The sequence below is a fragment of the Amblyraja radiata genome, chromosome 21 (assembly GCF_010909765.2).
Source record: "Amblyraja radiata isolate CabotCenter1 chromosome 21, sAmbRad1.1.pri, whole genome shotgun sequence".
Lineage (NCBI taxonomy): Eukaryota > Metazoa > Chordata > Chondrichthyes > Rajiformes > Rajidae > Amblyraja > Amblyraja radiata.
In genome coordinates this window covers 35,679,028-35,697,608 of record NC_045976.1, presented here as the reverse complement: position 1 = coordinate 35,697,608, position 18,581 = coordinate 35,679,028, and the positions used below count along the sequence as shown (strand labels likewise).

At 42.8% G+C, this 18,581-nt stretch overlaps 1 protein-coding gene across 2 annotated transcripts in view; it reads left to right on the top strand.

Moving 5' to 3' along the window:
• LOC116985343 (collagen alpha-1(VII) chain-like) overlaps positions 1-18,581 on the top strand; it is a 278,255-nt gene that overhangs the window by 90,282 nt on the left and 169,392 nt on the right. For both annotated transcript variants that reach the window (XM_033040083.1, XM_033040084.1), the window contains exons 21-31: positions 2,482-2,605; positions 4,114-4,257; positions 4,666-4,835; positions 6,177-6,314; positions 7,574-7,591; positions 9,252-9,278; positions 10,840-10,923; positions 12,945-13,025; positions 14,880-14,906; positions 17,385-17,429; positions 18,173-18,241. In XM_033040083.1, coding sequence (XP_032895974.1) covers positions 2,482-2,605; positions 4,114-4,257; positions 4,666-4,835; positions 6,177-6,314; positions 7,574-7,591; positions 9,252-9,278; positions 10,840-10,923; positions 12,945-13,025; positions 14,880-14,906; positions 17,385-17,429; positions 18,173-18,241 — 927 coding nt within the window. The remainder of the gene's footprint in view (positions 1-2,481; positions 2,606-4,113; positions 4,258-4,665; positions 4,836-6,176; positions 6,315-7,573; positions 7,592-9,251; positions 9,279-10,839; positions 10,924-12,944; positions 13,026-14,879; positions 14,907-17,384; positions 17,430-18,172; positions 18,242-18,581) is intronic.

Here is an 18,581-nt window from a genome sequence, read left to right as displayed (position 1 = left end):
TAATAGTCATACAGAACAGACAGGGGTCAGCAGGCCTAAAAAACAGAATTCAGGGCCTACCCTACAGATGGTCGTCTCTGTATTATAACACACTTACTATCATACTTGAAGTATACTAAGATCATCAGAGGGGAGGAATGTCACTTTAATCAGCTACTAACAGCCATTTAAAACAGTGACAGTCCAGACCATCTCTGGATGGCTAAAACAAGTCCTAAATAGGCTGGAGTGGGAACTAGCATTTCAAATCTCACTCCACCAGGGCTGCAGCTACATTAGCAGCTATGAAGTTGGACGTACCAATGGACCAAATCCTCAAGACAGCAGGATGGCCAACGGAGGAATTTCCAACAACTTTATAACAAACCAGTCATTGAACCTGAAACATTTACAGAAACAAATTTAAGTTCTGTAATATAATAGACCCATAAATAGGGGCAATAATTGGTGTTCATAATTTTACTGTTGGATTTCAATATCGTATTGATGTCTAATGTTGTTAACTCTACTCTCCCCAAAAATCAAGGCAGATGTGATGCATGGACTCGTTCCACGGCATGAAATCACAGTGCTTTAAAATCTTCACGTAGTCACTCACGTGACTCCGAAGTAAAATAGTAAGATTAAACGAGAACTTACCAGTTTGAAGTTTGATCCTTATTTTATGAGGAGGAACGTTGAGGACTACGTGCCCTCCGCTCCCACCCTTGATCATAGTCTGAACTGGTATCTGTTGTCTAATCTTACTATGTTTAGTCATTATAGTTATCTGTGATTCCACACCGCTGCTTTGAAGAATGACACGCATGCGTCGTAAGTGGGTTCTTCACGTAGTCCTCAACGTTCCTCCTCATAAAATAAGGATCAAACTTCAAACTGGTAAGTTCTCGTTTAATCTTACTATTTTGGGTGCTGTCTGTATGCAGTTTGCAAATTCTCTGTGGGTTTCCTCCCACATTCCAAAGACGTGCAGGTTTGTAGGTTAATTAGCTTCTGTAAATTGCCCCTAGTTTATAGCTTAGACCTAGATAATGGGTGATTGCTGGTCAGTGTGGACTTGGTGGGCCAAAGGGCCTGTTTCCATGCTGTATCTCTAAACTAAAATACACTGCTGGTTTGGCTGACATTTGGTTTCATTGAAGTTGATGAAACTAATGTAAGCGGATGCCAAAGTTATCACACTGTTTTTGCAACAGCGGGCAGAGAGATATTGCTCTCCAAAGTGCCCTTGAAGTAGGGGAGATAACAAATGAAATATTGCCAAAATCCTAGCATAATTTTAATATTAAAATTATGAATTTATGGCAGAGGGAAAGTAGAATTCTCGGAAGTAACCACTAAATTGCTGGATTTCTGAAGCTTGTTTAGAGCCTCTGAAGGCTTTGAACGGAATATTAGTAAATGGTTTCAGAAAGAGCTGCTGTTTTCTGCCTTCCTGTAGAGTAAAATTGGAATAAGGGCACAAGAAGTCCAATAAAATAATGTGACGAGTACTCTACTCAACTAAAATGCATGACATTGCGTCATAAGTTTCCTATTTTCCCTGGTTGTCTCCTTCCCATATAATGCTTCTTTTGTGAGACAGGGTTGGGATATGCCAATGATTTGTTCTCCTGCTCAGTATGGATTAAGGCCAGATAAAGACGACCATGTGGGCCAAAGACCGAGCCAGTCACCTTCTTGCTTAAGTGGTTGTATTGTGCATCAGACAGTACATTCTTCATTAAAGCCATGGCAGGGAATTCCCCTTTCAATATGAAAGGAGTTCAATGTTTTATCTGAGAGAAAGGCTTGGATACAGTGGTTCTGGAGAGGATGTTTCCATTAGTGGGAGAGGCTAGGACTAGAGGTCATAGGCTCAGAATTAAAGGACATTCCTTTTAGGAGATGAGGAGGAATTTCTTTAGTCAGAGGGTGATGAATCTGTGGAATTCTTTGCCACAAAGGCTGTGGAGGCTGTCAATAGATATTTTTAAAGCTGAGACAGATAGATTCTTTTTATTTTTTTACAATTCTTACAATTATTTTATTGTGTGTTCTTTTTTATTGTACCGCTGCTGGCAAATTCATTTCACTTGCACTTATGTGCAAGTGACGAATAAAGCTTGCTTGATTGATTGATTCTTGATTAATACAGGTTTCAGGGTTTATGGGGAGAAGGCAGGAGAATGGGGTTAGGAGGGAGAGATAGATCAGGCATGATTGAATGGTGGAGTAGACTTGATGGGCTGAATGGCCTAATTCTGCTCCTATCACTTATGACCTTATGACTTATGACCTTATGAGATATTAGTAATTCTGACCAGATTGTTATCTTTCTCAGCATTAGGTTGTAATGTTATTGATATCTTTCCATCTCCTTGGTTCCATCATGTATAGTATAAGTTTATAGTACTTGTGCTAGTGGGTTTCCATTTGTAGCTGCTAATGTTGGTCTCTGGTTAACATGAACCATTCCTGTGGTTTCTTTACACTCGACAGGTAGCCGTGGCTCATTATAGTGACAACCCCAGGACTGAGTTCCCACTGAATCAGTACAAGGACAGAAATTCAATCTTGAGAGCCATCAGAGGAGTGCAATATGGAGGGGGCAACACCAGGACAGGTAAAAATAAACTGTTTTGGTAAACCATCCGTCATGATCTATATTTTCTATTATCCATGTTTGGGAACTCCCTGCACTTGTTCCACTTTACAGTTATGTATAAATTACCATTTTCCTGGGGATTTCAGAGAAAACGCTAAAGTCAAGTACAAATGCACACACAGTGCTGGAGTAACTCATTGGGTCAAGCAACATCTCTGGAGAACATGCATAGGTGACATTTCAGGTTGGCACCCCATTCACCCTGATGATCTAAAACATCACATATCCATGTTCTCCAGTGATGCTGCCTGGCCCGTTGAATTACTCCAGCACTTTGTGTCCTTTTGTGTAAACCAGCATCTGCAATTCCTTGTTTCTATATACTGTGTAAATACACATCTTGACCATGTATCCATCTCATTCTCTACTGGCCCCAGTCACAGCAACATCATTTATCTTGTCAACCTCCATGAGAAGTTTTATTGAAATGGCCTCTCGTTCTTCTAAACGTAAGAGAGTATAGGCCTAATTTGGTTCATCTCCTATATGTAAAATCCTGCCATCCCACACTACATCCCCTCCATCACAAGTGTATTATTACTCAGTGAGGGAGACCAGACCTGTGCACAATATGGCACATGCATCCTCACCAGGGGACCAAATAGTTGAATAGTTCTATTGCTCTCCTCAAATCCTTGTGCAAAAATGGCTGTCCGGCCATTTTTCCTTCCTAATTGCCTGCATTAACTGTACTACCTACAATACATTATATTACAACATTGCAGCGAAATGTGCAAATATGAAGTGCTTCCTTGTAAAGCATTTTGTGAGTCCCAAGGTCAGGAGAGCCACTATAAGAAATAGAAGCAATAGTTATTCAGTAAGATCAAGGCTCCAACTCAAGTCTGCATCCCCACCTCTTACCTGACCACTTGATTCTGCCAGTCTGCAAGTAGGGTTTTCTCCGGGTGCTCCGGTTTCCTCCCACAATCCCAAGACATACAGGTTTGTAGGTTAATGGTTTTCAGTAAAATTGTAAATTGTCCCTCGTGTGTAGGTTAGTGTTAGTGTATGGGGTGATCGGTGGTCGGCACAGACTTGGTGGGCCGAAGGGCCTGTTTCCGCACTGTATCTCTAAAGTCTAAAAGTTTCAATGAACTTTCTATTCTACTAAAAAGTGAATGTTGGTATCGCCTTCCAGAATTTTTCCTGTTAGCCAGTCCCCTTATCCTAGAATCAGCTCAGTAAAGCTACACTATTCTGCCTCCAGGGTGTATTTATCCTTTGCAGAAGGGCCCCAATTCGAAACGTAACCTGTCCATTTTCTCCAGAGATGTTGCCTGACCTGCTGAGTTATTCCCGCATTTTGTGTCTATCTTTCATATTTATCCTCCCTTAGGTACAGAGACCAAAACTGCACACACTACTTCAGATGATGTATCATCCTCTACAGCTTTAGAATGACCTTATATAAATGCAAGTTTTTATTTATGTGTCGAGTACTTTATTTTCTTCTGTTTTCCCAGGCAAAGGTATAGGTTACGTCTTAAAGGAGCTATTCCAGACAGCTGCCGGGATGCGACCAAATGTCCCCCATATTCTGGTCCTGTTGACTGATGGACGCTCACAAGATGCAGTGGAAGTGCCAGCAAGAGTGGCATTTGGCTTAGGTATGGATCGTTTATTATTTACCAATATCATTACTGGCACCTTCTGAAGGAGATCGAGTCTGGTGTTCAATAAATCCAGTGTTTCAGGTTGGGAACGCCTGGATGAAGGGCGGCACAGTGGCACCGCTGGTGGAGCTGCTGCTTCACAGCGCCAGAGACCCGGGTTCAATCCTGACCTTGGTTGCTGACTGTGGAGTTTGCACGTTCTGCCTGTGGCCACATGAATTTCCTCCGGGTGCTCCAATTCCCTCCCACATACCAAAGATGTGCAGGTTTGCAGGTTAATTGGCCTCTGTAAAAATTGCCCCGAGTGTGTAAGGAGTGGATAATAAAGTGGGATAACAGCACTTTGTGTCTTTTTTTGTAAAACAGCATCTGCAGTTCCTTGTCTCTTCACTTGATTTGCAGGTATTAAGATCATCCCTGTGGGGATTACAAGTGCAGATGTGGAGGAACTCAAGAAAATCATCTACCGTGGCCATCAGGATAATATATTTTTTGCCAACACCTTCAATGATTTGCCTTTGATTGAAAGAGACCTTGTAGAAAAAATCTGCACAGAAGCCAGAGAGACTGAGGTAAGAGTTGCTTATGCTCATAGTCTGGCACCCCTTGTATGCTCTGGACGTTCCATTACAGATGATTACACTGGCCTCTGAGAGTCAACTCTAACATACCAGCGGGAACACAGAGGAGATTGACTAGAACGCTGAGAGTGATGCAGAACTTTGTTGTTGAGAAGATCAAAGGGAGGCTTAATGGAGATGTTCAAAAGCTGAAAGAGTTCTGACGGGGAAAATAGGACAAATAATCCCCATGGTTTTGAGGGTTGGAAGCAGAGGATATAAATATGATTGAACTAGGAAAGTAACCAAAGGCTACATGCAGAAACATTTCATTACACAGTAGGTCATTATGATACACAATGCATTGCCTCAGAGGCTGACAGAAGAGATTAATTGCTTTTAGTTTAGTTTCGTTTCGTTTTTTTAGTTTAGTTTATTGTCACATGTACCGAGGTGTGCCTCTGTGAGATATGGCCAACAAATGCTTGCCAAACAAGGAATACCAGAGGGACAGCCAGTTGGTGCTGATTGTTATTTGTAATAGTAATAGAAAAGCCTTGGACAAAGCTTTTACGATCATTTTTTCTGTCAGTTTCTTAATCCGCTGGGATGTTGACACTAAAAGATAATTAAGCATTTAGGAATGCGGGGCACACATTTAACCAACAAGGTCGGACTGTTGGTCTGATCCAGCAGAAGGATATGTTCAGGTCATTAATTTTTTTGTTTGTCCTCCCATCTTTTCACTTTCCTTTGACTATTTGGTTGAGTTCATGCTTCCAGAATCTGATGTCAGTCTTAATCAGATCTATTCCAGAGCAATTTTCTGCCTGCTTGCTACGGCGAACATAGTTGCCCCCCCCCCCCACCCCACAGGACCCTTCATCAGAAATTGAGCGCTTGCAGCATTAAGCATTAAAATAGATGGAAAGTCACGCGATGAGCGCTGTTTCTCAGCGGAGAGCCCTGTCAGCATCCTGAAGTGGAAGATTTACTCATCAATTACCTCGAGCTTCAGATTTCCTCTCATGACCGATACTCTAGTCTCACTTTAATACAAAGGACTTGTCCACATTGATCTCACCGAATTGCTGCGAATTGCCAACAAAGGTCACCGGTGGGCAGAAGCTATCTGAAATGTGAGCAGCACGAGCAAGAGCCTTCATTTTTCTTTGAAATTGCACCAACAGAATAAATGTTATTTGCATGCAGTCTGGTTTCATCTCTGTGAATTTTCATTCTAATGCAAGCCATTGGTGGTTGGTTGCTAGGGCAACTGATAGCATTACTTTTCACTGCATCACTTTTACACTTTGGCTGAAGCAAGCACCTGAACCTTCTTGTATTTTCTAGCATCCTCAACATGGTCAATTGGAAGCCAAGTCCAGCATGGACAACCAGCAAACAGAATCGATTATATCCAAAGCCTCAGAGAGTGAAACTGGAGACATCAGAAAGCCAGAAGGCCCCTGTGCATCCCAGTGCCAGAAGGTGAGCTTGTAAAGGAGATGGGGCTCAAAGTGTGCTTAGTTTAGTTTAGTTTAGAGATACAGCACGGAAACAGGCCCTTCGGCCCACCAAATCCCCGCCAACCAGCGATCCCCACACACTAACACTATCCTGCACATGCTCGGAACAATTTACAATTACACTAAGCCAATTAAGCAACAAACCTATACGTCTTTGGAGTGTGGGAAGAAACCGGAGCAACCGGAGAAAACCCACGCAGGGTTACCGGGAGAACGTACAAACTCCGTACAGAGAGCACCCTTAATCAGGACCGAACCTGGGTCTCTGGCATTGTGACACAGTACCATCGTGCCACCTTTATGGGGATATGGCGTGTTCAATTTATTCCCCACTGAAGGGGTAAAACCATTTGTGCATCTTTTGACTCTTCTGCTCCCTGACAATCTCCCTTGCTTTGGCTTGAAAGAAGGTTTGTACAGCCCACTTGTGAAATTTGCAACTCCACACCAAGAGTTAGGTTTTATCTTCTTTACAATTCTTTGGACAATTTGTTCACCATAGATCGGGTGGACACACCGAGTCTCTTGCCCAGAGTAGGGGAATTGAGAACCAGAGGACATATGTTTAAGGTGAGGGGGGAAAGATTTAATAGGAACCTGAGGGGTAACTTTTTCATGCAAAGGGTGGTGGGTGTATGGATCAAGCTGCCAGAGGAGGTAGTTGAGGCCGGTACTATCGCAACGTTTAAGAAACATTTAGACAGGTCCATGGGTAGGTCAGATTTAGAGGGATATGGACCAAGCGCAGGTAGGTGGGACTAGTGTCGCTGGGACATGTTGCCCGGTGTGGGCAAGTTTGGCTGGAGGGCCTGTTTCCACACTGTATCACTCTATAACTCTATATGGTGACAGGTAAAATAGCAAGGTGCAGAATTAAACAGGTTAGGAGCAGGGTTAACAATCCTCCAGGATTGTACATTTTAAAGGTGCAATATAAATGCAAGCTGCTTTTTATTAAGTTGGAATTGAAATTGCCCCACAGGAATGCAGTTCTGAGTTTTATGAATAAGGTGCTTTATTGAATCTGATGGCAAGAATACCTAGCAGCAAATTATTCTGATATCTGGGGCTGAGGATCATGCAGACTTCCTTTCTCCAGGATTAAAAGACTTCCAAAGCAAATAAAATAAATTGTGGAACATAAATAGTTCAAATGTTTTATTCTTGTAAAATTGTTTAAAAATGTAAAAGACTAATTGTTTCTTAAATTTTATTTTTCAGGGTCAGAAAGGAGAACAGGTAACAGTGCTAACATATTTATCTTGTAGAAAGACATATAGTGCTGGAGTAACTCAGCGGGTCAGGCAGCATCTCTGGAGAACATGGATAGGTGACGTTTTAGATCAGAACCCTTCTTCGGACCTGAAACGTCACCCATCTATGTTTTTCAGAGTTGCTGCCTGACCAGCTGAGATACTCCAGCACTTTGTGTTTTTCATTCGTATAAAGTTCAAGTTCAAGTGAGTTTATTGTGACGTGTCCCTGATAGGACAATAAAATTCTTGCTTTGCTTCAGCACACAGAACATAGTAGGCATTTATTACAAAACAGATCAGTGTGTCCATATACCATAATATAAATATATATACACATGAATAAATAAACTGATAAAGTGCAAATAACAGAAAATGGGTTATTAATAATCAGAGTTTTGTCCGAGCCAAGTTTAATAGCCTGATGGCTGTGGGGAAGTAGCTATTCCTGAACCTGGTTGTTGCAGTCTTCAGGCTCCTGTACCTTCTACCTGAAGGTAGCAGGGAGATGAGTGTGTGGCCAGGATGGTGTGGGTCTTTGATGATACTGCCAGCCTTTTTGAGGCAGCATCTGCAGTTTTTGTTATTATATTTATCTTGTGTTCTGTATACATTCTAATATAAAACATTTCTATTGGAATTTGGTTTATTAATGTCACGTGTACTGATGTACAGTGAAAAGCTTTTGTTTAATAAACTTGAACAGTAAGCACAAATCAAGTACAGCTGATTAAAGCAAGTATAGTGACCAAACTAATAACTGAGTTACGATGGGTTGTTCCTTTTGTGGTTTTATATCATCACCTTCGATTCATTTGTAGACTGTTGGTGTTTGCTGGGAAATGCAAGCAGTTTCATGCCCTTTCTCAGCATGTGCCGCCAGCTTTGGGATTCGTGTGTGAATGTGGCATTCAGGAGGCAGCTCTTCATTAGCGTTTTCCCCAGTAGCCCTCTGGTGCCCCACTATTTTTGAAGTCCATTCATTCGAATGTTGAGGAATGGCTGGGAAAATAGAGATCCGAATAGGTTATTTGCAATGTTTTTAGGTTAAATGAGTTAAGCCCCTGTCCCACTTATGTGTCCTTGGCACGCTAATTACGCGACCTCGTGGTCGCGTTGAGGCGCGACGGTCCCGCGAAGGTCGCGCGCAACTTCATGCGCCCGCACAGCCGTCTCGAGCACATGACGTCATTTGAAGATAGACGCAAAATGCAGGAGTAACTCAGCGGGACAGACAGCATCTCTGGAGAGAAGCAATGGGTGATGTTTCGGGTCGAGACCCTTCTTCAGTCTGAAAGAAGAGTCTTGACCCAATACGTCATCCATTCCTTCGCTCCAGAGATGCTGCCGGTCCAGCTGAGTTACTCCAGCATTTTGTGTCACGCAGGTGGCGCGCAAAGATTTTGAGCGGATTCAAGCTAAAGGATTGACAAGATGAGATGGCCAGAAAGACCATTTTATCATGGAATTTTATCAGAGGAATGAACACTGGGATCAAGATGGTTTGAGCTTTAAAATGTGCCCTGTACCTGTAATTGGTGTAATGCAGTCAGTAAGTGTGAATTTGAATTAGACCAGAGCATGGATCATTTCTGAGTAACATTACAGTGGAAAATCACTCTGAAGTATTTTTAATCTTCTTTTAGGGAGTAATGGGTCCTCCAGGAATGCTGGTGAGTGTTTATTGGACAACATGTTCTGTTTAAACAGGCATGGTGGTAAAGCAGTAAGAATATTGAAAGTAAGATCATTGCGCTTCTGTGATAACAATCTCAGTACAGACTCAACTAAAACCAGCATTCAGATCCCATCGCTAATTTGAAATTCTTCCAATGTTTCTGGATTTTATTAATGAGTGGCCTACCTATGGTTGTGAAGTGTGTGTGATTTTGATTTGGGTTCCAACCCTGTGCTGGCGTGTGCTACAACATAGTTTGTTGATTGTCTTCTGCGCAAGTTATTCTTTTTTTGAATGGCTGCATTACTCGAGGGACATCCTATCTCTCCTAATGACTATCCCTGCTCTTTCCAATGTAGCACCCTGCCTGTGATGGTTGGGGGGGGGGGGGGGGGGGGAGAGAGCCGCCCTGGTTGTAAAGCCTGTACCTGTACTGTTCCCTGCTCTACGAAAGGGGAACTCTGACCAGACCTCCCTCCCTCCCTTTTCACAATGTAACTGACACCAATTATAATTCCCGGAACTGCTTGATGGAGACCAGGATAACTAACATAGAGTTGGGAACAAGACTGGGCTTATTCAGTGTGTGCAGTTCTTGCATCATTGCATTTTATACATTTGTCCAAGCTGTGCAGAAATACTTCCTTAGATATGACAGCGAGCAGCTTAAGGTATTTCAGCCTTGGCCCAGTAGTTCATTAATCATAAGGTCATACGTGATAGGAGCAGAATTAGGCCATTCGGCCCATCAAGTCTACTCCGTCATTCAATCATGACTGATCTATCTCTCCCTCCTAACCCTATTCTTCTGCCTTCTCCCCATAACCCCTCTCTTTCTCTTGCTCCTGAGTCAAAAGATTGGGAGTTCTGTTCCAGAGAGTTGAGCGAATGATCCAGACCCAGACCGGCTCTTTCCTGCAGTGAACTGCCATTTGTTGTCTTTGCTGTTATATTTCTCTTGTTGGATGTAATACATCCCATTGTGCTAACTTATCAAGAACAAGGGCATTTTTCCAAATGTTCCTGGGGATCATTTATTCCTCAGTCACAGTCAACAAGTGGCCACCTACTGTCATCAAACAGCTACGTTTCCCAACGTTGACCCACTGTAGACCGTTCACGTGTTCCATCTTGGAATGACTGAGGTCATGAAAGATGTTTTTGAAATTCGGCTCTTTCACGATGGGAAGCAACAAAATAAATGGCCTCAAGACTGAAAGTAAATAGATTTACACACAGTTCTTCTAGTATTACCTGATATCTTCTACTAATAATGTCTTAGGCAGCAGGCAACCAAACCACTTCATTGACATGAGAAGACACACAATGCTGGAGTAACTCAGCGGGTCTGGGAGCATCTTTGGAGAACATGCATAGATGATGATTTGAGTCGGGACTTTCATCAGTTCGACCTGAAACGTTACCTATGCATGTTCTCCAGAGATGCTGCCTGACCCGTGGAGTTACTCCAGCTCTTTGTGTCTTATTTTGTAAACCAGCACTTGCAGTTTCTTGATTCTACACTACGTTAACATACTATGCTGCATGAATTCCAGGGACAGCAAGGATTTCTGGGCTTGCACACGAGTGGAGGATATGAATCATTTGCCTTCGCTGACAAGGGAGAAAAAGGAGAAAGGGTGAGTACATAATCCTGTTCTCTTTTAATACTGAACTTGGCGATATGGTCATTAGATAGACACAAAATGCTGGAGTAACTCAACGGGTCAGGCAGCATCTCTGGAGAAAAGGTGGGTCTGACGGGTTAGACAGGTCTGAAGAAGGGTTCGACCTGAAACATCACCTATTCCTTTTTGCCAGAGATGCTGCCTGACCCACTGAGTTACTCCAGTATTTTGTGTCTATCTTGGGTATAAACCAGCATCTGCATTTCCTTCCTGCCCTAAATATTTGTTATGTGGAGGGAGCGAGGAGGCTGAAATTGCTGTCCTTGAAGTGGAAATGAAGAGAATTTAGTGTCAGTGTTCTTACCTCCACCGGGTGGCGCCAGCAATGGCTGCCTTGCCAACAGTCTGTCTGCCCCAACATTAGTGTTTAAATAAGTTTGTGTTAAATGTATGTTTTTAGTGTTCTTTAGCTTGTTTTATGTGGAGGGTGGAGGGTGTGGGGGAGTTGGGGGAAACTTTTTCTAATCTCTTACATCGACGGAGATGCGATTTTTTTCCGTGTCGTATCTCCGTCCGCATTGCGGCCTAACATCGAGGAGTTGGCGGCCTTTGCTGGAGATCGACCGGGAGCTCCATCGCGGGGAGCCTACAGACTTACCATCACGGAGCCCGCGATCTCTTTGCCAGGGGTCGACCTCGGAGCTCCAACCGTGGGTGCTTGCGGGCTTAACATCACAGAGCCTGCGGTCTCTAGTCAGCGACCGACATCGGGAACTCCAAGCCGCGGGAGGTACGACTGCCCTGACACGGGAGTTTCGATCGCCCCAAGGCGGGAGTTTCGATCGCCTGATGCGGGGGCTTCAACCGCCGGCTGCAGGAGCTTCGATCGCCCCGACTGCCGATGGTTCCACTGCCCCAAGAGGAAGAAGATTGGACGTTTTTTGCCTTCCATCACAGTGAGGAATGTGGGGAATCTGCTGTGGTGGATGTTTATGTTAACTTGTATGTAGTTGTGTGTCTTGTTGCTTTTTTTTTCGTATGGCTATATGGTATTTCGCATATCACTGACCTTTAATTGGTACACGTGCTATAAAAGACCTTTGAAACCGTTAGGGTTTAATGAAGTAAAGAGGGAGAGACAGCTTCCAGCACCTGGAGGGTCACACACAATGATAAATGGCAAAAATAAATCTGAGGGAGAAGGGAATAACTTTATGGAAGTGAGATGATGTGAGCGGAACCAAAATGTCGATGATAGCGGTGAAAATTGCGACTCTCAAATGGTATTGAGTAGAACCTGAAGAGGACATGTTTACAGGGCTATGGACTGAGAAGGGGACTGACTTTGCTGAGTTCTGCTTTGATTGGCTATGGGGTCAGGACTTACCCCTGAGCGTAGCTCACATCTAAGATCTAAGATCTTTGGCTCACACCTTCCAGAGATCAAAGCAAGCCCGAGGAGCTGAATAACCTTCTCCTGTTTCTGCGCTTTACCTCATCGACTCCTGTCATTTCAAAGTGTCACCTTCTCACACTCCAGTTCGCTATAGATATCTCCCTCTCTATAGCACATACAATGTTAAGACACAAAACTGTACAAACAGAAACAATTACAATTCAGCATGCCATTTTTACATTTTGGAGTGTTTCTTTATTCCATGTTGGGAAAGTTAGGTCTGATTTTCATTCTGATGGTTGGGAGGTGCTTGTACAAATTGAGTTGCTTGGTAACTTAGAATAAAGGGAAAGCCATTTAAGACTGAGGTGAGAAAAAACTTTTTCACCCAGAGAGTTGTGAATTTATGGAATTCCCTGCCACAGAGGGCAGTGGAGGCCAGGTCACTGGATGGATTTAAGAGAGAGTTAGATAGAGCTCCAGGGGCTAGTGGAGTCAAGGGATATGGGGAGAAGGCAGGCACGGGTTATTGATTGGGGACGATCAGTCATGATCACAATGAATGGCGGTGCTGGCTCGAAGGGCCGAATGGCCTCCTCCTGCACCTATTTTCTATGTTTTCTATGTAACCATGCAGGGCCTACCAGGAAAAGACGGGATTCCAGGCCTCCCGGGACGCCCAGGCCGTACCGGCTCTCCTGGCTCTACCGGGCCCAGGGTAAGCAACTGAAACCTATCACTCATCCCACCTCTTCACGCTCTCTGCAGAAAGACCCAGCTTTTGAAATTGTGATTGCAGGCATTTGGACACAGAATCATTATTGCTGCAACTTCATGGATGATGCTGGGCGGACATTTGTATTGAGTTATGAAGGTGGTCGTGCCACGAGATAGATAACTGTCAGCGAGTTAGCGCACGGGAGGAGAAAGTGTTTTTTGGCTGTGAGGTGGGGGGCAAAGAACATCCAACATAGGTGGTGAACTTGGATGCTGAACCTGCAACAAACTTAAATCAATCACCCATGGAAACTAGCTGATGCATCGATCATTTATGACAACTTCAGTATTGCTGGTTCCCCAATCTTTCCCAGCTTCTTTATCACCGCTTTCCCAACTCCTGCTCACCCCACACCACCCTCTGTTGTTCCCATCTTCTACCACCCTTCAATGAGTTCCATTTATCGGTCTTTTCCTATCAGATCACCTATCAGTTGGTTTCCCTCCTCACCTATATCCTCCTATCACTTCCTAGCCTCTGCTCTCCTCCCCCCAGCACTTTATACTAACTACTTCCCCTCAGCTCTACATGAATGACTTCATGTCAAACGTAGGGTGTCCATTTTCATCCACAAAATGCTCTTCTTTTTTTTGTAACAGATTCCAGTATCTGAAATCTCTTGTGCCTCTCTTTCATTATATTCCTTTCGGCTCATTCTCTCACACCCATCAACCTTCCTTTGATTCCTTTGGCCACTTAGTTACACCAGGAGTGGGTGGGTGGGGTAAGCTATATACAATAGCCTGCCAGCACAGCCTTGCATGAGGAAGGAGGCAAAATCACCTGGGGGAAACTCGTGTGGTCACAGGGAGAATGTATGAACTCCACACAAACAGGAACTAAGTCAGGATTTAAGCTGGTCACTGCAGCTGTCAGGAGCAACGCTAACCTCTGTATCACCATGCTGCCTACCCAGGAAAGTCAAGTTATAGAATGACGATCCAGGAAATGACAGGAGCATCCCATTCTTCTGTGCCGCTATGCGTGAGTGAGGATGTCCTGAATGTATTGATGCATGGATTAAAGTTAGCCAGAGGTTTTCTAAGCAACAGTCAATTAATTATCAGCGTGATTCAGCCCAGTCTCTTTTTGGCTATTTTCACAATTTTCTGCTTGCTGAATGATAATGTAAATGCACAACTGAAACAAAATCTACTTGAAAGCAGAATTAATTCAGGAGAAAATGCCGAAAGTAGTTAATTAAATAAGAACCCTGTTTGCAGCATCTACTGATGTTTCACAGTTTATAGAGATATAGCCATGCTCTGCATTTCCTACAAATATTCTAAATGACAAGTTAACCCTTTTAAGATAAATGTTGGTACACTCCATATTATGGTAGCTCTATCTGAATTAACCTGAAGGTCATAAGGTATTAAGACATAAGTGATGGTAGCAGAATTAGGCCATTCGACCCATCAAGTCTGCTCCACCATTTAAATATGGCTGATCTATATCTCCCTCTTAACCCCATTCTCCTGCTTTCTCCCCATAACCTCTGACACCTGTATTAATCAAAAATCTATCTATCTCTGCCATAAAAATATCCACTGACTTGGCCTCTACAGCCTTGTTTGGCAAAGAATTCCACAGATTCACTACCCTGAAATACTGATGAATTTGTTGAATAATATAGCACAGCACAAGTTGAATCTAGGCTCAGTTGAAGTATTGCCACGTAATTCTGTCTCCAATTAATAATTATCATTTCTAAATATGATTAAAAATATGTAAAATCCTCTTGAACCAGCTCTCAAAAAGTTAATATGGTGTTGCTGTTTTTTTTACCTGTAGGGTCCCCATGGAGTACAAGGGGATAGAGTAAGTATCCTTTCAGAAAACAACTTCACTTATCAAATTATCTGTTAAAATATATGTTACGATTATTAATGTAAATCTGGAATTGACTGCAGATTATTACTCTGTAAACACAGAGCAGTGATATCCAGGATCGAAACGTCACCTATCATGAGGTCATAAGGCCATGAGTGCTAAGAGCAAAAATTAGGCTATTCGGCCCATCAAGTCTGCTCCACCATTCAATCATGGCTGATCTATCTCTCATTCCTAACCCCATTCTCCTGCCTTCTCTCCATAACCCCTGACACCCGTACTATCCATGTTCTCTAGAGATGCTGCCAGACTCGCTGAGTTATTCCAGCACTCTGTGTCCTTTTACGTCTAGAATTGGATGTGCGTGGGTGTGTCACTTGGCATCTGTGGACTATGCTGGGAGGAAGGACACCATCTTGTGCCCCTTCACCTGGATCCTGGTTAAACTCTTTATTCTGTACACTGTAGGTGTAGCAGGAACACAGGGAAGTGCAATTCTGATTTAGTTTAGTTTAGTTTAGAGATACAGTGCGGTAAACAGGCCCTTTGGCCCACCAAGTCCGCGCCGACCAGCGATCCCCACATATTAACACGATAACTTACTAGGGAAAATTAATTCTTGTACCAAGTATACAGACCCAAGCCAAATATCCTACAAACCTGTATGTCTTTGGAGTGTGGGAGGAAACCGAAGATCTTGGAGAAAGCCCATGCGGTCATGGGGAGAACGTACAGACAGCATCCGTCGTCGGGATCGAACCCACATCTCTGGAGCTGTAAGGCAGCAACTCTACCGCTGCACCACCGTGCCACCACTGATGGATTGTTTAATACTGACAATTCTCGCTGCTACTGAGGAATGGGACAGATTCATGGGAAATGGAACTAAACGTGGGTTTCATTTACCAGAGCACTCTTTCAAATATTCGGATAGTTCTCATCCATTATTGAATTAGCAACAGAGGCTGGGATAAATGGAGAACAAAAGGCTGCAGGTTCTGGAATCAGATAGGAAAAGAAGGTGACAAATGGAACTGAATGAGGAGAGGTGGTGGCAGATGGGAACAACAAATTGCAAACAAATTGCCCCAACATTGCAAATGACTTTACGCCATCTGTCCCTTATCAGACCATAGGATAGGAAGTGTTTAGAAGGCTATGTGCCAAATGCAGGCAAATGGGGACTAGCCCAGAATGTCAACCTGTCAGCATGCACAAGGTGGGCCGAAGGGCCTGTTCCCATGCTGTACAGCTCTACGACTCTATGCCAAAAGACTCGGCACAGCTGGAACAATATTGGGTAGGTTATGGGCCTTGTTTCCCTTTCTCTGTTTATACATATGTGACATGGTAAAGATGTTGTCTGTCTGCTGGGGACTCCCTCTGAATCTTCTAAACCTCCGTTCTCACCTTTCTTGCGACATTTTCCACCTGTCCAGTTCCAGAGGCGATATAAAGGTATACCGGTGTAAATGGGGATGAGATTTTCCGATTGAGAGTATAAATTGGAGACACCTCGGAAGCATTGTGCATAAATCTTCAACTTCTAAAACAAATTCTTTATTAGTCTTGAAAAGGGAATTGGGCAAATACCTAATCCATGAATTTCAGGACTATGAAGAAATAGTGGGCGAATTGAATCTAAGTGGATTATTCTTTGAAAAGAAAACTGTTGTAGACTCAATAAGAAAAATAACTTACTTCTACTTTGTATTGTTGTGTGATTCTAATGATCAGAACTTTGACATGCAGCAAGTTGGCAGATTGTTGACATGCTTCAACAGAGTGCAGTGTCTGAAGAATTACCACTTCGATGAAACTGGCTTATTTACTAAATACTACAGCCCATCACAGATTGTAAAGACAGACCTCATCAACTAACTGCTTCTCACTTTGACTTCCAGGCCTCAATATTAGACTCTTGACATTACATTTAATGGAACTGTTGGCTTCAGCGCCTGTTATAAACATGGATTTCCCCATGGAAATTAAACTCCTTCATTGTTTACAGAAAGAATGATTGAGGGAACTGATGAATGGTTAAGTGTAATGCACCGGAGAATTACCGAAAGATTTTAGGTTATTAAATAAAAAAACTGAGGTTGATGTACATCTGAAATGTAAATAGGAAATGGAGGGAAGTGTACAGTCAGAATCAGAAGGAGAACACAGATTAATGTTACGAGGGTAGGGGATTGTGCCTTACAGCAGAATGCAAGAGTCTTTGCAGAAATCCAGTGGTTTTCACAAAAATGTTTTACTCTCTTATTTTGCCAAACGATTGCCATATTTTTTTCCACTTTTGCTAAATGAGTAAGTTAGAATCAGCGTTGTACAGCAGAGAAAATGATGGAGGAATGGCTTCATCCTTCAATGCATCACTTGTCCTCGGTTCCAGGGGCATATTATTATTTCTTGGACTTTGTCTGATTTCTTTTCCATAACCTGTGGATTTTCTTTCTCTAGGGCTTTCCTGGATTTAAAGGTCCTCCAGGTCCCAAAGGCGATAGAGTGAGTATGATACCTCGTGTATTATGAAAAGGAGCAGCTTACAGAAATTGCAATGGAAAGACAGCCCATGTGAAGGTTTGGATAGAGCTGTGAGGAGGAAGTGTTTCTGCAGACAGATGAATAGGCAACCTGAGTGTATAAGCTTCAAACTGTCAACCAAAGAATTATTGGAGAAACACAGAGAAGCACTGACATTTTATGGTCCAGAACACACTGTTTGGAAGCAGATTCAGTGGACATGCACTTGATAAGGGAAGAGAAAATGGGAAAGAGATAAGGGAAGAGAAACATGCACCAGACTGTGAGGGAAGAGAAAAGGAGAGGAACTAATTGGATAGCTTGTTTATGGGCACAAGGTGGCCAATTGCCTGTTGCTGCGCTGTAAACCTCTCCGATTAACATGGGATGCTGCTTGTGTTTAAATGATACATTTTAATAGTATTTCCAATTATTTTATGCATGCAGTATTATTAGTGGGGGAAAAAATCTCTCCCATAAATGGTGGTAGTTACTGGGGAACAGTTCAAGCTTTTCAGAGTGGCATTGGTATGTTTTGGTTACAGAAAGATATCAAGGGAGATCCACCCACGTTCTTTATCGTGAAGTGAAGCTAGAAATCGCTCCAGAGGTGAACCCAGTTATATATATGTCTCAACTGGACATTAAAGTAATCACTTGCATAGGCCAAATGTCCAATCTACTGTCTTGCGATCCACCCAATTCATTGCCATTTGTCATTATAGGGAGAACCTGGATATGTTCTAAGAGGAGGTGACATTATTCCTGGCCGGAGAGGAGAACCTGGATCTCCGGTAAGAATTGGTTAAATTATATGAAAGTGAATCCAATAGGGGAAAATCCAGAGAGGACCCCAATGTTGGGAGGAAGTGAAATTGTGATCTTGATATGCTGTCATTTTACTTTGCTTATGGTGGTGAGGAGATAAGGACATTATCATGATATCACACAAAACATTTTTTCAATACATTAATAAACCATGTGTGAATCAAAATTCATCCCTCACAGTTTGTTCCATGAATTTAAAGACAAGGTACAATGGAATGTTCATACAATTTTGCCCATTTAGTACAGCTGACTGGGAATGAATTTTAAGGTATGAAGTATGATCTCATTATGTGTACTTAGACAAAG